The sequence below is a fragment of the Trachinotus anak genome, unplaced genomic scaffold, assembly GCF_046630095.1.
Source record: "Trachinotus anak isolate AG129_WGS33_773 ecotype Australia unplaced genomic scaffold, CSIRO_AGI_Tana_v1 ptg000033l, whole genome shotgun sequence".
Lineage (NCBI taxonomy): Eukaryota > Metazoa > Chordata > Actinopteri > Carangiformes > Carangidae > Trachinotus > Trachinotus anak.
In genome coordinates this window covers 1,057,913-1,082,918 of record NW_027273884.1, presented here as the reverse complement: position 1 = coordinate 1,082,918, position 25,006 = coordinate 1,057,913, and the positions used below count along the sequence as shown (strand labels likewise).

General features: G+C 37.9%; 1 protein-coding gene across 5 annotated transcripts in view; it reads left to right on the top strand.

Annotated features, from left to right (window-relative positions):
• sntg2 (syntrophin, gamma 2) overlaps window positions 1–25,006 on the top strand; it is a 94,153-nt gene that overhangs the window by 51,562 nt on the left and 17,585 nt on the right. For 4 of the 5 annotated variants that reach the window (XM_071471218.1, XM_071471215.1, XM_071471219.1 and 1 more), the window contains 6 exons: window positions 1,284–1,408; window positions 10,552–10,681; window positions 12,929–12,967; window positions 13,930–14,046; window positions 20,754–20,825; window positions 21,110–21,319. In XM_071471218.1, the coding sequence (XP_071327319.1) occupies window positions 1,284–1,408; window positions 10,552–10,681; window positions 12,929–12,967; window positions 13,930–14,046; window positions 20,754–20,825; window positions 21,110–21,319 (693 nt within the window). The remainder of the gene's footprint in view (window positions 1–1,283; window positions 1,409–10,551; window positions 10,682–12,928; window positions 12,968–13,929; window positions 14,047–20,753; window positions 20,826–21,109; window positions 21,320–25,006) is intronic. The other variant, XM_071471220.1, reaches the window with a different exon arrangement.

Genomic DNA, 25,006 nt, shown 5'->3' with positions numbered 1-25,006 from the left:
AAGGAGGAGTATGGGATACTCTTCCTGCTGCATATTTTAACTTTATTAAGACAACCGGACTGCATCAGGAATGAGAGTGGACGGGAAGAGGAAAACAGAGAGAATACAGGAAAAAGAAAAAAAGGGTGTGGAGAGACTGAGAAAAACAACAACCCTAACCCTAACCCTAACCCCCCTCCAGCCTAGGGGGGATAGAGAATAGCTGCCCTAAACCCAATCCCCCAAATTTTCGGGTAGGGCCCAGAGCATCCCAGAATTGCCTGGGATTACCCGTCAGGGTCCAAGACCAAAATTATTGACTGTTTATAAGAGTTGTTGATAATTTTTTTTTTTTCCTGCCGTCTAAATAACTGACTTGTTTCAGCACTAAATAATATATAATGTATAATGTAACTTCTTATAATCAGAACTCAGTTTCATCCTTGAAGTGAGGGGAAAAAAGTTAAACAATTAAATTATTTTAATTCAGAGCTAATTTCCAGAACTAATATCTGGACACTGAATAGAAAACACAGTGTAGCTGTCACTCCTCTGCTGTGTCTGTTCCATTACCAAATGACACTAAGATCCTTGCTGAGGTCATGAACTTTGGCCTTTACGTTTCAGTGCAGAAAAAAATAAGATTTTAAAATACTTGATTACATTTGATATTTGATAGTTTGACACATGGGGAAAAAATGAGTGCTGCTGTTTGTTTTGTATTTGGAAATCAGTTGTAGACTCTGAATCATCACAACACTCCACTCCAAATACTAACCGTATTGATATTATATATCATATTCATACAATATTTGTATCCTTTTTTTTGCACTTTCTATTTACATATGCATATTCATAGTATGTTATTATTTATGGTATTTATATCTTGCCATTCTGTATTTTTATTTCTATTCTGTCTACCTCAGTATTCTGTTCTATTGTATTTTTGTATTCTAATACACTGGACTGCTGTAACAACCTAATTTCCCTTCGGGGATGAATAAAGTTTAAAATAAATAATAAATAAAATAAATCAATCTAGACAAGCCTGCAGTGACCAGACAGTAAGTGTGTACAGTAGCAGGTCAGGACTTGAATTGGGCAGTGGTGGTTAAAGGTGTGGGAGTTCTCAGTGTGAGAATACATTATTTGATGTTTACCTACTGTACAGTTGATTATCCCAGGTTAAGAAAGGAATTCTGTGTGCATTGATATGATGCAACTGTTGCATCCAGGCCACATCCTCAATGATTAAGAGAACTTGGCGAGGGAAGCTCATTGCATTGTTCATGTATTCCATGCAGGCTCCATCACCCCCTTCGCCCTCAGCTAATGAACCAAAGTATGAGAAGCGCTGGCTGGATGCTGTCTCCCTGCCCTTGTTGATGGCCAGAGTCTCCAGATACAAAGCTGGCACAGATAAATTAAGGTAAGGGTAATCCAGCATGATATAATTCACCTCTAAGGTGCACAGTTCACTGAGCACAGTTGTTGGCTTAGCAAGCACTTTTCATTAAGGCGGGAGGATGTTAATGCCAATATCTATGCACAGGCATAAACGGCTTAAAAGGTCACTGCAGCTGTGAGGCTGTGGCTCAGGAGGTGTGACTGTGAGAACACTGGTCGAAATTTAAATGCATTTGATTATTATGCCTTGTCCTTTTTTGTATTGATTTCATGTGTACAGTGGTTTCACAATTCTTTTTCTTTTTCACTCTCTCACTAATAAAAAGGGGTTTGTTTAACATTGTCTAACATTTGTCAGTCATATCTGACACACAGAATGCTAATACACAGGTCTGAATCATATTCAGGTATTCCATCATCACATCGTCAACCATTTAGGTTTGAATGTTTTTGAGAATTTTTTATCAAGTTTGACAAGAAGAGAGTGTTAATATCTTTACATAATTATCATGTATGTATGTGTCTGTATGTATGTGTGTATATATATATGTGTGTGTGTGTGTGTGTGTGTGTATATGTATATATGTATGTATGTATGTATGTATATAATTTGATCATATAATATAATTTTGGTTTTAGTTAAAGTAAAAGGATTTTAGTTGCTGATTTTGCAAACAAGGAGCTTAATGAAACATCTAATGTAATCTTTTCTAAGTCCCTTTCATTCAAATTCCAAATTTGAATCATTTCTTGCACTCTGCTATAGTCAAAGCAGAAGCTCCTTACTTATGTCATGTCTTGTTGCATAATTCAGAAAATGCAAGTCTATAATGATCGATAAATAATGGAAGTCTGCTCTCTACAGTTAATTAAATATGTTTGTTTAACTTGTTTATTGGACACATTATTGAGTATTCTCCAATTTCAGGCCCTGGGCAGCTGCCAAAGATAAGAAACTTGTATAAAGATGCTCTAATCATTTGGATGATGAATCCACAGAGGTTGAAGGTGGTGGTCAGTTACAACACAGCATCTGTAGTTCAGCAACACTTGAGTTGGGTTGATTTCTCCAATACAAAACTTATACTAAAACTAAAACTTATTTTTTCCAATCACCAAGTTAATCTGTAGAATACAAGAGAGAATGGTAATAATTTGTAATAATATTTTTCTTCATCATCATTTTATCCAGCACAAAATAAGTAATTGTAATTGTGGTTTTGTAACTTGTATTTAACTTTTCAAACAGTCACCTATGTTCAGATAAGTTAACTTTTAATTTTGACAAACTCATACTTTACCTGAGTATTTTCATTATGCTACTTTATTGTTTCACTCCACTACATTTCAGAAGGAAATATAGCACATTTTATTTTTTTACTGCACCAATTTGTTGACACTTACTAGTTACTTTTCAGGCTAATATTTTATATCCATGTAATGTGATCATATTCTAAGACATTTTAAAGATTAATGATGAACAATGACAACATTACAGAACTGATGAATACATTTATAATAATGATCCAATAACATAATGATATAAATAGTCATTCTCTGTATTAGTACTTTTATTTTATGAGTCTAATAATTATGTAAATGAAACTGAATGTAGGACTTTTTACATGTAAAGGACTTGTACTGAACAAATTGCTACTTTTACTTAAGTAAATGATTTGAATACTTCTTCCACCAAAAAAAAAAAACAATACAGTAAAATACTGTGGTTTGATAAGGTCCAACACTTTCTACTCTATGTAATATGATATTGAGATCAAATATAACAACAATAATAACAATAACAATAACAACAACAATAATAATAATAATTCAAATATAATAAATAATTCAAAAATAATTCATTTCAAACATCCAGTGTAACCACAGAGGTGTATATACATACATACATACATACATACATACATACATACATACATACATACATACACACACACACACACACACACACACACACACACACACACACACACACACATACACATATATACATATATATATATATATATATATATATATATATATATATCAGAATCAGTTTTATTGCCAAGTATGTTTTCACATACAAGGAATTTTTTCTGGTGATTGGTGCAATTGATCAGCAACAGTGGGGCTCTCTAGCCTTGTTGATAAGGCTAATAGCAGATGGGAAGAAGCTATTTTTGTGGCGAGAGGTTTTGGTCCTGAAGGACCGCAGCCTCCTGCCAGAGGGGAGTGTCACAAAGAGTTTGTGTCCAGGGTGGGAGGAGTCAGCTACAATCTTCCCTGCACGCCTCAGAGTCCTTGAGGCATACAGGTCCTGGAGGGACGGAAGATTGCAGCCAATCACCTTCTCAGCAGAGTGGATGATACGCTGCAGTCTGTTATTGTCCCTCTCCGTGGCAGCAGCGTACCAGATGGTGATGGAGGAGGTGAGGATGGACTCAATGATGGAGGTGCAGAAGTTCACCATCATAGTCCTTGGCAAGTTGAACTTCTTCAATTGCCTCAGGAAATACATCCTCTGCTGAGATTTTTTGATGAGGGAGCTGATGTTTAGCTCCCATTTGAGATCCTGTGTGATGGTGGTTCCCAAGAAGCGAAAATGCTCCACGGTAGCCACGGGGGAGTCACACAGGGAGATGGGGGTGGGTGGGGCTGGGCTCTTCCTGAAGTCCACTATCATTTCCACTGTCTTCAGAGCGTTTAGCTCTAGGTTGTTCTGCCTGCACCAGGTCACCAGACGCTCAGTCTCCCACCTGTAGGCAGACTCATCGCCATCAGAGATGAGTCCAATGATGAGTCCACACATATATATATATATATATATATATATATATATATATATATGTGTGTGTGTGTGTAGTGTATGTATGTAGTATATGTATGTATATGTAGTGCTAAATAAAAGGACTTTTATCATTCAGTCATTAACACAATTACATATGCATAAATAAATGAATGAAGAAGAGCCCAATGTCACAGTCTCAAAATCTATATACATGTATTTTTTTTAAACCATCAAAAATGCGGTTTTTCACAACATCTCTATCTCTAATATGAATGCACATGGATTCATAACAATCTTACATATTGTTGAATAATCATAAAAAATATCTCAACATGAAGTAGAAATGAAATATTTATCTTTAAGATAATATAAGTAAATATACTTATTTGTCTACTAATGCATCCTCACCTATCCAGAGTCTGCTGAGTGTTCACATACTGTACCTCAGTAAGGAATTGCTCTTCACCTCATGGCTTTATTTGGATGAAGCAACAATCCTGCAATACAAATTCTGTCAGAGGTTTAGACCAATCACCAGTTTAATGACTGCTAAATGTGAGTGAAATATTGAAGAAGTATATTGAGGAGATTTGGAGCTTAGTCACACTAAACATAATAACCCAGTGCTGAATCAGGAATAGCATGGTTCAGTCAATAAGGAGCCGTGCAGGCAGAGAGCATGTCAATATCAGAGTTTACTCTGCAAAACATGGCTGAGCGGATCAATGTGGATGGTAACAGGAGTAAACAGCTGAGAATCTCTGACTTGATCTCAAAGGTATATGGTCAGACTTACATTTGTTAGGTTAGATAATTTACAGTAATCCTTTTCTGAATTTAAACTATTACTGTTATGATCTGTGACTACCGTTCTAATCTTACGATCTGTAATTTGTCGCTTTATTAGAAGAGTTACAAACTACAAACTACAATTTTGAAGTTCATCCAGAACAACTTTTTTCTGGTCTGATTTCCATTGTAAATAAAAACCAGATTAATTGGGTATTAACTGACACACACAAGTAATACACAAGTCTGAATCACATCCTGTTATTCCATCACCACACCATTAACCATCTGTACCCTGGTTTCTAACTATTATATAACCTGGTAATCCAACTTTACCATGAAAGTTTGGATTTAAATATATCAATACTGAAAGTTATGCGGGCGGCATGGTGGTGCAGTGGTTAGTGCTGTCTCCTCACAGCAAGAAGGTTCTAGGTTTGAACCCTGGGCCTGGGGTCCCAGACTGGGACATTTATGTGTGGAGTTTGCATGTTCTCCTTGCATGTTCTCTCCGTGGGTTCCCTCTGGGTACTCTGGCTTGTATTTGGCTTCCTACCACAGTCCAAAGAAATGCACGCTAAATTGCCTATAGGTATGAATGAGAGTATGTCTATGTGTCAGCCCTATGACAGACTGGCGACCTGTCCAGGTTGTACCCCACCCTCGTCCAATGGCTCCAGGTTTGGCTCTAGCCCCCTGCGACCCGTTATGGTTATGAAAGTTATGCACAGTATGTCGCTGTGTGTCTCAATCAAAACAATAACAAATGGCAGCATTGGGTGACATGGTGAAATAGTGTGGGATCATGGCAGTTGTTGTCTTCCCCACCATTGGCATCAGCTTCTCCTGGTTTGGATTCCTTCAGTGACAATCCTGAAGGAGGTTTTTACAGGGAGCCAAATTATCTACAGAGGTCTCCTCCTCCTCTCCATATCAAACACACCTTGTGATTATAATCGGTAAAAACACTGAATAAAGCATTTTCACATTTAAAGTGTTTCATGGATCCTATACTGAGGATACGAGGTGTTGGGGAAGGGTTGGAACCTGAGACTGCTGCTTACCTTTGTTTCGATTGTTCTTTTCAAGGCTGCTGAAACGTAACCAGTGGTTATACTTAAACATCAGTGATGTTAGTCAGTAGAATTCAAGAAAGATCTCCGACCATACGCAAGATCTTTGATAACGGATTTAGATTGTTTATCCAAAATTGATATCAGAATGGTATACACAATTAAATGTGCTAATATTATCAAATAGTTTATCTCAAATTGGTTCATAAGAAACCTCAAAGAAAGTCAGAACATCTTGTGCTCCTGTTAGAATCTGTTACCTAGACCTCAACTTAAAGTCCCCCTGGAAAACTGAAAAATGTGTTTTCTTTGTTGTTTCTTCGCTGTGATGTTTGAGCTTGACTGTGCAGAATGTGTGTAGAGTTTGAAACTCAAAGGCTGTTTTCACAGTCATCTGCTGAAGGAGGGAAAGTTTCTCTGTGCTCACGCTTCAAGCATGATTTTGTGACACTACAGCTAGTTTGGAGAAAATCATGGTCAAGTATAACTGTGTGCAGAAACCTTTTTGTAAAAATCCCTACGCAACACAACAAATTATTACAACTATGGTATTTTTATATTTAGCTTTAAACATGTCTGGAGGGAATCTTTAAACTGTGGTGCCAACTATTTCCAATAAGCATTATGAAGGACAACAGTGATTATACTTCACATCATCAACTGCAGTCAGTATTTGAAAATAATTTTCATTTAAGTTTTTTCACAGTAGCAGCCACAGTAGCTGATATGGGGCTGGGGTTTGGATAGGCCAGAGAAGCTTTGTGTGTCTGTATTTTTCTTTTTTGTTTATTGATTTCTGGAATGTCAGAAGATTAAATCATTCAAAAAACTTTCTGAACATATTAGTCACTGGGGTACTGACAAACAGGAAGCACACCACCTATAAATCCATTCCCTGTTAAAGGTGTTGAGGTTGGCCAGTGCCTTCACTCCTTGTTTCAGCAGGAAGAGTTCCCATTAGTGTTGAAGAGAAGGTGTTGTTGACTCTCATGTTCTCGTCTAATGTTGATGTGGACTTGTGTTGTTGTAGTATCTGGAATGTTCCTTGCTAGTACATATACTCCCAGTTGGTGTGACAGAAATATTTTCTCAAAGTTTTTCTGTCAATTACCCAATTGAAATCCACTCCTTGAGGGAAACTGGGGAATTATTCTTGTGTTAAAAAATGGAGTCTGAAACCAAGGCCAGGTGGATAGCTGACAGTGAAGAAGCAGAGAGCAGGCCTTGTTTCTTTCCTTTGTACAGATTTTATTCAATAAACTAAGGTGCCAGAGCAGCTACTGAGGTATTCTTAGCCTTTTGTTGAAGCTGTCAAAACAGATATATTTAAAAGGGAAGGAACCTTGCAAATTAACAGGGCTTTGTCTGTCACACTCTGTGTTACTGGTTGGTTTCTTATTAGAAAGCGAGCAGTCCTTTGCATACAGTGTTAGCTATCAGTTGTATATAAATCACTAAAAGTCTTTACGACTTTAGTCTAGGGGTGAGCTGATAGCCGAATGGGTAGGGTGCCTACCCCATAGGCTCAGCAAGTCCTTGGTTCGACTCTGGGCGTGTTACTCCCCTACTCTCTCCCTGCATTTCCTGTCTATCTCAACTGTCAATATCTAATTAAGACATGAAAAGCCCAAAGCAAAATAACTTTCAGACTTGGACAAACTCATCATAAGCAGCTAATTTGTCAGGAATGCAAAAGAAGCAAGTGGTGTATCTGTTTACAGTACAGCCAAACAAATTTTCCTCTTTTCCTGGTTTTCCTGTAACTGCTTCACAATAAAAGCCTTGTTGAGATGTGAAACATTCTCAGAGACTTAATAGAGCTCTGATATGGTGTAAGGAGAAAAATTGGAGAAAAAACAAAAGTGTTGCGTTTCAGTATTTTTTCAGTATACATTGAATGGCTGTTGCAGAAAAAATACTCAGCACAAGTAGTATCAGAAATAGGGTTTGATTTCATGAAATCTTAAGGAATATAATTCTCATGACAGGAATAATATTACACTTGATCTAGTCTCATGTTTTTATTTCAGCTGTATGTTGCTGGTTTGATCAGTGTGACAGATTCAAAGTGGAACTTACATCTATGCATTTCTTGGGAGAAAATCAAACGCAAATATATTTCTTTCATTAATTAGGCTGGAAACGAAATGCCTCAAATCCAGCCTGTTTCACTCACTAATTGGTGGACACTTTCCTCCTTGTTGCCATTTGTATCATAACTAACAGCTGGAGTCCTCTCAGAAACACTCTCCCCCCACCATATATTCTTCATGTATCATCCTGCATGTTGACTGGGTGCCATGGCTCTGCTTTGTCTCAGTGGATTTATTACTGCCTAGTCAGCAGGCAAGGCACAATAATTTGTGCCGTTGGGAATGTAGCAGATGTATGAAAGAATCACGCTCCCTAGATCCGATCTGTCTGTGAGGATTTCTGTCCTGCTCAGTGGAGGTGGACGGGTTTTAGCAGCTCCTCCTGACAGGGTTGTGTTCTCCTGACATTGATCCGCCAGCTGTCCGTTCCTTTGATTAATCTCTTGGTTTGGAGCTCTTCATTCATTGCACTTTCATCCCTTCTTGCATTTCCCCCATTACTGCACAGTCTCAAAGGTTCTGCATAAATTGAAAGGCATCTAACCGATATACTGTAGACTCTGTACCATCAGTTACTCACTTTTTAAATATTTAGCTGTAACTAGGTTTGCAAGACAAAGCATTTGTCCAAATCATAGAATGAAGCTAATTGGAGTCAGGCACACTGAGACAAAGAGTTTGCACCCTTGTTTGAAAAACAAAAAAAACATTTAAGTCCAGTGAAAATCACCACTGGAGAGTCACTGGGTCAGTACACAGGCAGCGGAACATAAGATTTTAACAAGCTTATAGCAGAAGTCATGCTCACCAGAGGATTTGTTAGGAATGCTGACTTTGTAACATCTAACCTCGAGGAACTGCTGTGTGTATGAGTTAGGGAGAACTCTTTGGCTTAGGAGCTGTCTTAGAAGATTTCTCTCTTCATACTGTGCATCCAACACCTTTCTATTGTTTCTCTGTGGTTATCAGGCTTCAACTCACGTAGCTCCACAACATCTCAACGCTTCTCATGCAACGTTTTTGTTCAAGCCTTTACAATGTGGAAACTGCTTAACCATCACACAAAACTGCTTCCATGTTTCGTGACAACTGTCTCTGAGGATAAACGTGTCAGCAGCGTGAGACTGCGGTGAAATTAAATGTCAGAAAGTATCACATTTTGCTGATGAGTGCGATCTCTCTTTCATGACCACATCAACACCCCATCAACAGAAAAATGTAATTGTGTTAGTAAAGCAGTGTGTTTAACCTCAAGGCACTCTAAGAGGATGATGTTACCAAAAGATGCAAAATAGAAAATAACTTTGTGCTGTTAAAAAAATTTCATCCTCATTTCTCCCTGTAAATGCTTTTTGATGGATAATTTCCATTCTGATGTGTAAGGTGTATTATTTTGTCACATCTAAGCCAGGCTGGGGACATCATGCAGAGGGCTCTCCATAATTGTGTTACTTATTTGTTGTTTTTTGTTTTCTTTTTTTTTTTTTCCTTTTTTCTTCTATAACACAAATTTTCATCAAAATATTTTTAAAAATATTTCACCGCTGGCTAATTTTTTTGGGGCACTTCCTGAAATGCGAGTTAATGGGTTTTCCTGTAAAAGGAGGAGTTTGACATGTTGGGAAATTTTCTTTCTGGAGGAAAGTTAGATGAGAAGATTGGTATAAATATAAAGGTGTACAGCTAGCAACCTGTTAGCTTAGCTTAGCATAACGCCTGAAGAAAAGGGGAAGCAGGTAACCTGGCCCCCTCCAAACAAAGTTACAGCTGCAAGCCAAGAAATAGATTGGCACGTAACTCCCTATAAAAGGTTGAATTTTTTTTTACACTTTGATTCTTGGACAGATTAAACAAATGAGGTACGTTGTCTCTAGCTATTTCCCTCTGATTCCAGTGTTTATGCTAAAGTAAGCTAACGTGCTGCTGGCGTGGGTGGTATCAGTTATTTAATTTTAATTTGTATTTCCAAAAATATCAAACTATTCCTTTAAACATTGTATTTCAACCACAACTTATATTCATGTGCACTCAAACACTGCGAAACACTTAGGACTTCAGTCCATGTCTCATTTTTAATTAGGGCCATTAGCTGGGCTCTGCTTTTTATCTTGTAGAGGCATTTAATTTAATTAAAAGAAAATTTATAACCCTACCACATGTAATTAGAGAAATATTGTCACAAATACGACCAGCATTGCACAAGATATGTAAGGACTCATGAAGTGCCTCTCCAGAGCATCTGTTGTGGAGAAATTTTTTATAATTAGGTGTCAATAGCCCATCAGGCTCATGAAAGAAGCTCTACTGTATATAATGAATAAAGCAAGTCTCACAGCTTAAGTATAGCAGAAATCACGGACTGCTCCGACTTTTCCTTCAGTTGTCTGCAGTTCCTCTAATTTTGACCTCTGCGTTTCTCCAGGTCCAACTGTTTTGAAGTCTTCGCCGTGGATGGAGTCAGCACCAATATTCTTCAATTTTGCACTGCAGCAGAAAGCACAGACTGGCTCCAAGCAATATCTACAAATATCAATGACTTGACGCAGGAGAACGTAAGTCCATCTCTAAACATTCGAGGCTCTGGTTGGATCTTTCTGTGAGTCTTTATTGAAACTGAAGGTGAAAAGAAAACCAGTGATTATGGGGTGTTTGTGATCATTTAAAATATGTGAAGACGTGAATGAACTCTTACATCTGAGTATGTTTCTTGGCATGACATCATCTAATGCAGTAGATTTTTGTCAGATTTATCAGTTTTTATTTTTCATGCTAAGAATCTGGTATTTCATATCATCTCATTAAATTTATGTGGTTTATGGAATCACAAAATTTCAGCCAGAGAAATTTTTATCATCCACTTAGAAGATAACACCATCTTTATAAAGAAAACATTGTAACAAGTAATGAATATGTTTTGCCCATTTTTGTTATGTTTTTCCCCCCAAACACAGACTACAGTGTAGCATGGTTTTAATAGACCTTCCCTGACAAGCGCTCATTGAGTCGTAGTATCACCTCTCCCTCTCTGAGGCTCTCTCATACCTAATTAATGACTGCTAAGTAGACATTCAGCATGTGCACTTGTCTCTCTCTCATTTCCTCCTATTTCACTTTGATTATCACACTGATGATGCGAAGCATTTTTGGTGAGGATGCAGACGTACTGTACGCCCGTGCTTGTCGATTGCGCAGCTGCCTTTTTTAAAAAAAAAAAAAGTGTGATTAATTCATGCCTGCATCACCTAATTACGGACGTGGGGTGTGATTGCTAAATGGCCAATCAGGATGTAATTGTGTGCCTGCTTTGGAGAGAGCGGAACTTTTGTTTTAATGACCTACAACCTTTAAATAGACTCTGACACCCTTGGGGTCCCTCATGTGTTTTTCATGTGGATGTGTCATCTGGCTCGGCGGAGGATTATTTGATGTTGTTTGTTTGATGTTCTTTTAGAGGCACTAAAACAGAAAGAATTGGGCAGCTTGTTAGTGCCTAATAATAATATAGGGATTTCGAGTGACAGTGTACCTTCTGTTTGTAACTGGGGTGAGACAAACAGGAGCAACTGACATGCTGAGTGTGATATGCTGACACACCAGGGATGCATTCAACATGAAAATGTTTAGCATTGGTTTGCAGCATTTTTCTGATAATGTTTCCTTCAAAGGAAAAGTACATTCCAAAACAGTATTTGAGAGATGTTCCTTAGTGGGTGTGTCATGCCCCTATTTTAGGCCTTTATATAAACTTTTGATGGAACAAAAAAAATCACCTACAAGGCACACATCAGGAGAGGTTATTGAGAATTGAACTTAATATTTCCTTTCAGATTCTATGTAACCTTTAATGGTCCTGTATCATAAAGCACCTTACGATATCCTCAACACTGTTGAGTTCTGCTTGATAGCTAGCTAGGACAACCTGATGTCTAACGCTACATTACATTATTATGTTGGACATCCTGGCTGGAATCTGACAGGATATTGCAAACTATCTCCCGGGCTTTTTTTAGCTTGCTGTTAACTTTAAGCCTTTAAATTTATAAAGTGATATATACTATATATATTTAGCTATTATTTGTGCATGTCCAATATTAGGCTGTAAGTGAGGAAATTTAACAGCAGCTACTGTGTAGATAGATGACTCTTAACATCTGTGGTCTAAGTTGTGAAATGTTATCAAATACAATTTATTACTTGAGACAATTGTTTACTTGAGAAAACAAATAAATTATATTTTAAGGTGGTATTTGTAAGTTTTGCTATTTCTACATCGCTAAAGTTAGCATTAACAGCTGTTTATTTACCAGTCTAGAAGACTAGTTGTAAGTTGTCTTCAGTGGTAGAGAGACACGCCAATGTTGACTCTTCCTCTCTGTCACATCTTTTCTTCTACTGAAGTTAGCAAGCTAACCAATTAGTCTCGTCACTTTCCAATAGCAACAACACAACAAAGGGCCAAGTGACAATTGCCACCTCCCAGCAACTACGTTCAGTGGCAGAGAAAACTTACAAATAGCCCCTTTTTTGGAGAAAAAAAAAAGAAACTGAAATAAAAATAATGATAGTAACTTGAACAAGTTATCTAAAACTCAAAGCTAAATGAACTGGATACACAGAATGTACACAACCTCTGGAAATTCAAAAGAAAACTTAAAACTGTCATATCTGCTCTGCTTCATATTTTCATTCGCATTTGTTTTCAGGGCTCAGGGTACCTTTATGAATAAAAATATATTTCCCTGTTTTTAGTAGTTAGATATATGTCACTGATTGTTGTTTAATTTGTATTTCTTCTGTAGATAAAGATCATCAACAAGTACTGCGCCTCAGATGATCAGGTATGCTGACACAGGCCTGATGCAACACACCAGTCCAACACATCTCTTTGGAAACAGACTGATATTTGTCAAATCTCATCACAGCACTGACAGTTATAAGTGCACCTTTAACTGATAGTGAAAATGTCAGGGTTTTATATCCTGTTAAACCACTAGGTCACGTCTGTGAGTGTGCATCTTTACTGTAAGAGTTAGGAAAGGGTATGGTTGGTATAAAGGTGGAGCACTCATCTAGTTTGGTATTATACTCTGTGACACTGTAGACCTAGGACTGATAGAATGTGGTTCAGCTCTTGATGACCTGTCCTGATGGAGATAATGACAGTTTTGTTAATTGACAGACGTTGAGGTCTTTAGTAGACGCTATCTGGTGACCACTGAAGTGCAGATCCTTGAGAATATCATGGTCTTACAGTTTGAGGGTTTCCATTTGTCTCCTCAGATGTCTAGTTAGTGGTGATGCCTGTTTAGGCAACCCCTCTCTGCAGGAAATGTTTGCCCTCTGCATACAAGTGTAGCTCTTGTAGGGGCTCTGAATCTATGAGGTAATGTGCCAAATAAATACAATTATTCAAGCCAGTACACACATCTTCATCAGTGACGCATCCACAGGCATAACTGTGTCACACAGTTCATCACTTTAAGCAAAACAGCAGATCATAAGTGAGATGGTATTTTGTGGAAGGAGTGTAGCAGATGAAGCAGTACAGTACATACAGTGCAGATATGCTGCTTAAAGGAGAGCAGAGAAACATCCCAAGTCAATTTGCTGTAGAGCAAAAGTAAAATGTTGCAGTGCAGCTGCAGACTGCAGTACTACTGTACAGAGGGGAGTCTTTTTTAATTTAAAAGCTGCATCACTGTAGATCTTGTTTAATTCATTTGCTTTGAGAGTGCACTTTTTTTTTTTTTTTCAATCAAATGGTGAAATTGTTTACATGTCATCCTCTCCATCTTCTCAGATTGTTTACATGGGCTGGGCATGTGAAAGCTCCGAGGGCAGCTCTGCTGGTCGAACTGCATCATTCAAGTTCCTGGCACTGAGAGGACCATATTTTTATATCTTCAGAAGTCCTCCGGTAATTAGTCTTTCATCGTTGTTCCTGTGTTGTTCACTTTTCACTTCAAAAGAAACAGCATGGTTTCATTTTAAGCTCATTTGAAATGGTTTTGTCCAAAAGCATGTCTGACGCAGAGCACACTGGCCCACATGACTTACAGTCAGGTACAAATAATTCATTACTTCCACTGATTTGGCTCAACATTGGAATTTGTTCTGATGTGTTGTTTAAGAAATGTGATGATTTCCTGCTGCCGCTCACTGACCTGCGATTGCCCCCCCACTGTGCTTTCTGTTGTTTTCTGTTTTGAAACAAGTTGGCAGCATCTGCAAAATACTGTATGCTTCAGTTATAATTGAATAAGAGGAGACAGGCCTGCAGAAACTGCTGATGAATTTATATTTGTTGTTGCTATGGCTCAATTTTAGGCGGCAGCAAAACAAGAGATTAATACATACTACAAAATGATTATTTTAATGATTATTGGTTATTTTCATTTTTATGTATGGCCCCTAATGTATTGGTTATCCACATTAGGGATTTTAGGACTCTTATTGTTTGTTTGGTTTGGTTAACTGGAAATCTGCCTGCTACCTGCCAATTCTTCCACAAGTGTTAAGCACACCTTCATTCAGTCACAGACTAAAACTGAAATAACATTGTCTTACATTTTGACTGCCATATAAAGTGCATTATGGAGTTAGAAATTTAAAGCCAAACTGCAGCTCAGGTAGTGCAGGTCGTTCACCAATCACAGTTAGTGCTTTGATCCCCAGCCCACATGTTTAAGTGTGTTTGGGCAAGACACTGAACCACAGACTGCTCCAGGAGGTCAGGCCAGCGCCTTGTATGGCTGCCATTAGTGTGTAAGTGTGTAAATGTAAATGAGACACTTAAGGTAAAAATGTAGCCATTCACCATTGATACGAATTCTACCCTTAGTGGCCATTTGCACTCTAACAACTGCTTTGTTGGTAAGGTTGTGTTGTTTAAGGTGCTGGTGAGACAATGAAATAAAATCAAGTTTAGTCTGATTAACAGAGTAATGCAATTAAAGACTTCACAGGCACTGGATGCAGCTCATCAGCATTATCAGAGTAGCCATAGTGACAGTCATTAATTACCTCAATATTATTCTAATCTTGTCAAATGTATATATTCACTGTCAGAAAAACTCCCCGTAATTCATTTGGTCTACTAGTAACTTAAAATGTCCCCGTGGCTGCCAGGAGCAGTGAACAGGATGTATCCCTTTGCGCTCTGTTTGTTTGCGATATGACAAATGCTCTGTTCTCCCATTAGTATAAAAACCACTGTTGCCCAAAATGTGCCTCTTTCATCTTCTTACTTCATTTGGCAAGAGTTTCAGCAGGTTAATCGCAGTTACTCTCTGGACTCTGTGATTCGTGGTGCCAAGGCGGAGTGTGTGCACATTTATGAGTTGTTCAGTCTCTCTTGGCCTGTCGTCTGTAAGGTTGAGAGAGCTTTCATCACCCGTTAACACTGTTTGACAAGCTATTGTGGCTCACCTTCTCTGCGTAGAAGATTTCCAGGAAGACGCTGGTGTTTGTGTTTTTCTCTTCTAAATTTAACCAGCTGTGACAGGTTTTCAATCATGTTCTAAGCTGCACACTGAGGACAAACTTCAGCCCTGTTTTTGTGGCCTTTGTGGCCTTTTTAAATACCCAAGTGTTTCCTATCACACTTTGTGTAGTTGTATAAAATGTTACATTTTGAGGACCTCTCATGAAGGACCTCACAACAGTTAGCTTAACTTTAGTATATCTTTACATTAATCTTTGGATTAAGACTGAAAACAGGGGGGAACTGCTAGCCAGGCACAGTGACAGGAAGCCACCTAGCCAAAAAAACAGTCCAGCACATGACCTTCCATAAAAGCCACAACTTGCCGTTTTTATACTTAAAAATTAATTGATTTTAAGCTAAGCAAAGCAGCTGCTGTCTGTAGCTTCATATTTACTGTACAGACACAAGGGTGGTATCATATTTTTTGGGGCATTTGTAAGCCTTTATTTATAGGACAGTGGAGAGCGACAGGAAATGGGACAAAGAGAGTGGGGAATGACATGCAGCAAAAAGTCAGGCCGGCCAGGAGTCGAACTGGGGACTCACCACTCAGCAGCATTTGCGCCCCAACCATTCAGCCACTGGGTCGTCCAGTGTCAATCTTTTTATTTCACTCTCAGCATGAAAAGCAAATAGGCAAACTATTGCTTTTAAGATGAGACACAGCCTTTCTCCATGAACATTGTGACAAAGTGCTCAGAGGGTTGGCTAGCTGTTTCTCAACCAGTTCCCTCTTGAGGATTCTGCCAACCCTGCCCTTTGACATGCCGCTGACACTTTCATTTCATTTGGTGGAAATGAAGTGCTTCATGTGGCCAGGATAATGTGGATGCTTTATTCCACTGGCGTATCTATGCGTAATGTAGGTCACCGTGGATTACGTGCCTGCTGGAGACCAGTGCATTTCATCTCAAGGTCTGTCCACTCCAGTCTGCACCAGTCTCCACCACAGCCCCACAGAAGACCCCCTTTCTGTAGCATATTACACGCCTGTCTGAACGGCACATATTGGCAATTCCCTCTCTGCATTGATGTCGTGTGTAAGATTAGAGATGGTCACTCCAGCTGCTTGTTTCCATGGCAGGGACAAGAGTCTGTCCTTGTTTAATCTGAGACTCTCAAACTGGGCTTGTTGATACCATCAAACAGGCCTGTGTGGGGTTGGACACTCTTTCGTTCTGCTAGGGGTATCACCACAGCAAGAGAACTATCACTGTGGGTGATGTCTGAATTTTCTCTGGGGATCTCACTTACCAATGTTCTGTACAAAAGTTTCCAGACTCTTGTTACATTTAAAAGGTCACTGGTTCACAAAGATTAGTAATGTTGTCAGCTGGAAGTAATTTACTTATATAATGTTCCTCATTCTCATCGAACCTCTGCAGAGAGACTCATTAACGCAAGGGAATGGCCTTTAATGAACCATACATGGTCCAAAAGTTGTCTAAATGCTGCAGGAAATGTCACTGATATTTCCTTTACACAGAACTTGCCATAGGCAAAGAATGCAAGGGTTTTTCTAATGCAGAGTCAAAGGTCTGTCTGAAGTTCAGGTGAACAAAAAAATACATTTTAAGAAAAAAAAGAAAATGAAAATAACTGCAGTGTGGGAGCAGGTGACACCTACATTAACTGTTACCTGAATGCATATATAAAAATTATTTTTTACGTTGATCAATTTGGACCAACAAATCATGTAGACGAGGTGTTAGTGAGAGACGTAAACCATGATTTTTACAGATTGCTTTAAACATAATGGATTTATAGGTGAGGCTTTGAAATTACTGTATGCAGCTGGTGGGTTGTGAAATGCCAGATCTGCCCTCTGGCTTTTGTAGAAATATTGCTGTAGCCAATATCCCTGAGGTCGAGGGTTTGAATAAGGTATGTCCTGGATTGCATTAGGATAGAATTAATGCATGTGCTTTAATGAAACTAATTTACTGAGAAGCTCCATGTCAGTCTCAGTTAGTGTGCATGGCATGTAAAAAATGTGCTCAGTGCACAGTGTAGCATGTTGCACACTGTTTCCATAGCCATTCATTTAACCAAGGGATATTTGAAGCACCAATCTGATAACTCAAATAATGACATAGGGAGAAAACCCGTGTCTGCTAGTGGTGTGAAAGAGTCAAGATGAGTTATCTGACCCAGATATACAACCCTGCTCAAGACCTTGTTTTCAAAATGGTTACTATAGTAAGCTGTGGTCACCCCTTCAACACCCACATTACTTTATTCCACATGCAAAGGTTTCCAAAGACAGCAAATACATAAAGGATAAAGCTGGTGATATTCTAATATCTGCAAATCCTATGAAAAGACCCAAACTAACAATGCACTTCCCAAAACTTTGTAACTTCCCCAGCCTTTCAAGACCATTCATAAATCTTTATAAATAGGTCATGAATAAATATTTTCATATTTAAAAAATAATTCATCATCATCTGCGCATTATAGTTTTTAGCAAACATTATATAAACAGGAGCAGATAGTGGTGTTTGTCGGGGGACTATTTTGAGCTGCGGATTAATAAACATTTGCCGCCACATTAAGTGAGTATGTACATCATCAGGACAATTTATGTGGGATTGATTCAAAATAAACTACAGTCTGTGTGTTCATTGTAATGAATGAACATTGCACTGTGTCACCAACAGTGTCAGTGATGAGATTTGTATTATTATTATTATTATTATTATTATTATTATTATTATTATTATTATTGTTGTTGTTGTTGTTGTTGTTGTTGTTGTTGTTATTATTATTATTATTATTGTCTTAGCATCACAAGCTGTTAGGAGTACTTTGTTTTTTAATAGGATTTGTTTAATATAAGAAATAAGGAACATCATCGACTCCATGCTTCCATTAGAGGGAAATTGTTTTGATGACCCAACAAGATGTGGAGAGAATGTCAGGGTGGAGGTTTAGATATGAAAACTGGGTTATGTAATGATAAAGTTACCAAACTCCTACCTACATAAAACCCGATCATGGTTTTGGTGATAAACAGTATCAAATAATCCTCATCAGGCTTTGTGTTGGCTACCACAGAGACCAATAAGTGAAACCTTGTTGCTATCATATTATTGTCAAGATTGTAGTCATATTTGGTTTCAGATAGTATTTGATGTTGACGTCAATGTGAACCACAGTGTAATCAGCCGCTTGTGTGAGGTGTCATCACTTAATGGATGTTAACAACTGGCTAAATCGAGCCAGAGAGTTATGTTCAGATTTTTACTTTACAAACATTCCTACAGAGTTACCATAGACTCTGGTCTTGTTGATATGCATATGAAAACAGTGACTGCTGCTCATAGTGGTTAATAAGGACTAAGCCATTACATGTGCAACCGTTGTTGAGCTGTGTTCTCAGCATCCCTCCATAGATACAGGCTGTCAAAGCCCCCAAACTGTGCAGCAGTTGGTGTATTGAGATCAGACAGGCAGCATCATTAGTGTCTTTTAAGACTCTTCTTAAAACATTCTTTTATCGGAAAGCTGAATATTTCATATGTTGTTGTGTTTTATTTTCCCACTATGTAGACTATATTTATATTTCTTACCTCTGTTTCATGATGTTTTTGCTTTTCTTTTGTTTTTAATTCATGTTTTTTGATGTCCCCTTTTGTTTCTGTTAAGCACTTTGTAACTTCAAGAAAAGTGATATACAAATAAGGTTTATTATCACTATTATTATTATTGTTATTATTATTATCTCTTGCTGAGCATTTCTTTCATTGTCCTTTCTGAAAATGTTAAATATGTTTCCAGTCGTATTCTACAATATGAGTATCTACTACAGCACTTATATTAGGAGTTGAACCTTTCTGATCTTTGCAAAGTAAAACAAAAATAATTTTGTTAGCATATTAATATCAATAAATATTAATAGTTAGGATTAAAAAGAACTACAGCTCCCATTACAATTTACCAGCTTTGAAGCACATGTACTTAAGTCATTGCAACTTGCTTTCTTCCATATTCATGACATCCATAATATCAGCCATTGTTGACCTAAAATTTTACAAACTGATTAGCGGTTATCTGTTGTCTATTCAAAAACATCTTCAGTGCTGGAACCAGCTTCAGCTGCTCAACTTTTTGTAATTATTAATAACATTAACAGTGTCACTGTTCTATTCAAGTACCCTGGTAAACCATGATAGTGAGCCAGCATGCACAATCCAAGGACCTTTATACTGTAAATGGAATACAGCCATCATTAATTTGGTTATTTCTGCTTGTGCTTTTGCTACTGTGACATCGTCTTCTTTGAAAAAGATCTCTTCTGTTCTGCTGGCTAAATCTGTAGGGGCCTAGAGCTAGTAACAGTGTCCATTAAAGGCTGCTGACAGCAGAAGTTTTAAATAAACAATTAAAAACAAACAGTTTTTAATACACTCACCATCCCTGCACAAATTAACTGCTTGGCATACTGTACATAGTCCAGTCAATCCAGCTGTCTTTATGGACTTTTTCGGTTTGCACATTAAAAAACCTGAGTGGAAAAGCAGAAAATTTTGGCACCTGGTTGAGGTGGAAGAGATGATGTATTGATAAAATCAAAATAAGGTAAACTATGATGGAAATTCACTTGAAAGCAAATAAATCAGGACATAAAGCATGGAACATAAACATCCCTAACTTGCACAAAATGTGAATGACTTGACTATTAAGATCATGTTACACCAATAGATTCTTCAAAAACTGTGTAATTACAAATGTCATTGTAAGTTTGACTGATTTTTTTTTTTTTTTACTTCTGGAACAAAACCTGGAAATTGGCTCTGTAAAGTTAAAATATATATATATGTTATAAATATGTGATTGGGGATCTTCAGATTTTTTTCCCTTGAGCTGCTCTCCTGCCCAGCCTGATTTTTGTGTCACTACAGTAGTATTTGTGCTGCCGGTCTGTGTATTTCAGTACTTGTTATACCACTGGGATACTGTAGTCGTAGTGCTTATTTTGTATATGTGCTGAGTACAGCAGGATGAATCCATTTTGTTCCCTGACAGTGGCAGTCATCCAAGCATTCATACAACTAAGCTACCTGCCTTACTTTAACTGGCTTTTCTTCTTGATATGCCACTTCTTCATCTCACACTCTTTGATGTTTATTTCTCAGATCAGTGCCGCTGACTGGGGACAAGCTGAAACAACATATAACCTCTATGAGGTTCTTTTCAAGGTTCACAAGGTATGTAAAGAGCAAGGTGCTGTGATGTGCATCAGGGCAGTTCAGAGTTTGATCACTGCAGTTCTCATCTCAGTATAGATTGGCTGTTTTATTCTTTCTGAGCTGATAGAAAAGTGTCTTAGGAAGCAAGCTAAACAAGGCTCTCTTGATCTGGTGATATTTCTGATCCGGACACCAAGATATGTAAAACGTTTTTCATTTAAAGTGAGAATTAAGTCATTTACCATTTCTTTTCAGCAAAGCCTTTTTTCTAAGCATGTAATAATGAAGGCTTTGTGTTACAGCTGTGGATGGCGGAGGACTGCTGGCTCCAGGCGAGGCTCTACTTAGGGTTGGAGCATTCACCTGAGCAGCAGGACAATGAGTCCCTGTGCTTCAGCATTCTGGTCGGCCATGGCCAGAGCCACACCTTCAGGGTAGAGCTGGCCACCGACCTTGCTATCTGGGAGAAGTCCTTCCAAAGAGCTGTCTTCTTGGAAGTGCAGCGAATACGAGTGAGTATTTCCACATATGACAATTTTTTTTTCTGTTACTAAAGCGCCTAAAATTTCCCGAATGCTGCTTGGATTAAAGGAGTTCTCAAAGCCTCTCACAACACCTTTTCCCAACCTCAAAGGACAGCATGAAGTATTTGATGTTGAAATTAAGACCACAGTGCTTTGTGTGCCTTTAGTTTGGTTTTTAGAGCCAGAAGGCAGATAAGTGACATCAACAGCCGTAGATTACAGCAACAATGTGTATTCTGTGGAAAACCAAGTGTGAGGTCTCGACACGGAACATTAAAAGCTATTTATGCCAGAGCTATTGTATTGAATTGCATTTAGCTGTGCTGTAAGTGTTTCCATATTGTGTCAAATCTATTTAATTATCATGACATTACAATGCACATCAGCTACACTCATATAAACATTAACTTAACAAAACAGAATTACATATTTGTAATATATACATGATATCACATTATATATATTAGAGACAACATAAGAGACAGAAAATTTTCTGCACTATAATAATCAGAACTATAATAATTAAAGAGAGTAAAGGTGAAGATTTAAGTTATGTTTTCGAAAGATTTGTATAAATATTTCTTGAGGGAGTTAATTCCATTCATACATTATCTGATATGTGCATGTACAAGTTTGTTCTAGTTTTGGTCAATATAACCTGACCTCCTGCAGAAGAGTGAAATAGTGTCATTACAAAAAGTTATATTTTTATACTAAATGTGTGGGGTCTTGTGATTATGATATTTCTGAAAAACAAGTAAAGAATACAGTAACCTGCTTTCAACATTAAGTCAGATTTTCATGCAACTCCATTACATTTGATCTTAATGCACTAAAGCACCATACAGGCTGCTTTGTTCTGTCTGGAGCACTCCACCGTTCATCTTGGCAGTAATTAAGATGGCATAAAACCAACAACTGAGACAATTATTAAACTCTTAACTTCTGTCAAATGTTCGATCACCTGTTGATTACAGCACGACCCTCTCCCATGTCAGCAGGGCTGTCCCTGAAATGCTGATGATTCACTCTCACTTTAGTCAGTGGCACTGCCAGGCACTACATTAGCGTAAAAGACTTTGATATTAAATTTGGTGAACTGCTCACATTGTTTTTTAATCCCTGCTGTCCACTAATTTAATGCTTCAGCAGTGACAAACGATTGCACGTGATGGAAAGTGTTTTCTGTTGACACAATGTGGGTCATGGGCTCTTTTTGAATTTCTCTTATTAAGAAATTAATTGAATTTAAAATTGGAATTTGGGCACCACTCTGTTTTTCCATAAATGTTATTGTTACTTTAAATGCATTTAGTGTGAGTAACCTAAAGAATTAGTCCTCACCTCAATGAGCCATTAAATTGCTTCTTAAGCAAATATGTGTCAAGTGTAAAGGCGATCAGCTCTTGCGGAGAGTGCATTGTTCAGCAATTCTCAGTAGCTGGTGTCTCATGTCTGTCAGGAGGCTCTAACCTTAACATTCTTGGAAAATTTACAGACAGAGGATGAGTCCAGCTCTTATTTTTCCAGTTTTTGCCGTCTTCATGTTCCATTTGTGTTTAAACTTTTATTACTTACTTCACTATACTTCCACTTACTGTCCAGAACACATGCATGCACACACATGCAGGGCCAGCTGGATCCGAAAAACACAACACTTTTCCCTGCTGCTCAATACGGCTACATACAACTTGATGACATGATTGCTTGCTACCCATGTGCAGTGTGTTTTTTTGTTTGTTTGTTTGTTTGTTTTGTTTTCTTTAAGTCTCCACTGTGCTCACCAGGCATTATTAATTGAGGAGGTATGTTAACACAAGTGTAAACACAGTAGGGAATCCAGCGACAAGACGATGTATTAAATATTAAGTCACAATAACATAATCAGTTGTGCGCGAGATGAGCAAGAAATAACTGCTGAGCTATGTGTTTGTATATTTTCACACCTGAATACAGCAGAAAACTGACAGCAAGTAAGAATGAGGGAGATAGAAATACTTAACTGTGCATTATAACTGACGTGGTGGGAACCATTCAGCCACAGGTATCAAGAAAATGTTTCACTGTGGTCTGTGTGTCCTCGTGTTTCAATTGCTTTTTATGTTGAAATTTTCACCTGTCATACACACATACTGTATGTTTTTATTGTTTGGTCCAGCCCGTTTACATCAGAGGGTAGGGTAAATTACAGAAACATGTGTGACCTTGATTTACCACACTTGTTTGGTTTGACAGCTTTTTAGGGACCACAATGCTGTACCTCGCTTGGGTTAGGGTTAGAATTGGGTTAGGGTTAGGCATTCATTTGTGACAGCTAAGTTTACAGTCGGAGCTAGGGAATACGTAATGTCAATGATGCGTCCCCATGAATGACCTAAGGCAAGGATGTGTGACTTGACTCTACTTTATGTATGTATATGTATATCTAACATATATATAATATATGATCTAACATATATATAATTTACTATGCTTACATTCTGTGTGAGCTCCATCCTGTCCATGGTTAATTGATCTGTACACTGTGAGCAGAAAAATTTGCAGGTTCTGGCCAAATAGAGGCTGATTAATATGTGTAGTACACGATCAATAAAAAAATCCAGAAGAAAACTCTTTTCTCCTCTCTGCGTGTCACACATTTAATATTTTCTGCACTATTGAATTACCTGAATTATTAAAATGACAAGGTATTACATCATATAAATCCAATATTGAGCATGTATTTCACAAAACCTGGAAACACTATAACAAATTTCATAAACAGATTTTCATGGTGAAGTGCTCAACAGTTCTTAAAACATTCCTTGCACCACAGAAATAGAAGTCGTATCAGGCCAGTTATTCATTTTCAATACAGAAGCAGAATAAAATGGCCTAAATGAAAAAAACTTAACTGTAACATGTAGCATGTGTTCATACATGCATTCATGTCACATTAATGCACAACTGAATAATTTGAAGTAGCATTGTCAGATGAGAGCAAAGTATCTTTAAGAGACACCAAGTCTGAGACATCAGATAACAGACAATTCAACACACACCTCTGTTTGGCCAGCACTGCCTCATTCTTTCCTTAATTCTTTTTCCATCTAACCAGTATTAATGAACTGAGACAAAGATGAAAAGAGCAGGACTCTTACTTTTTGAATCAAGAGTCTCCTTTGATAAGTAAAGTTAATTATAAGCACAGATATTAGGTTCCTTGCTTAAAGCACTACTGTAATCATTCATGGGTCTTCTATCTGAGTCTGTAGTATCATCATTTTCTCATTGAGCTTTTAAAGCCTCCACATAGCCATAATCACACAGTGTATTCAGGAATTAAGAAAGTATGCCACATGTCAGGTCAGACTCTTCATGAAATGGCCATTGGTGCCTTTTATAATTTTACCCCATTCCCACCCTTTCACCCCTCAAGTGCAGCCAGCCAAAGATAAAGGCTAAAAACGCTACGAAGCCGGAGGGCTTTGGTGCCCAGGACCCTTAAGTAGGGACATTTATAAATATTACAAAGCAGAGCACCTGTCAGATGATATTTGAATCACTAGCAAACTGAAATCCTTTCCGGGTCAGCATGGGAACCAGATATAATTAAATGGCTCCCTACTTCACCAGTTGTCCTTTAGGGCAGAAGATGTGGGTATTACACCAGCAAGCAGCATGGCTGACTCTGGC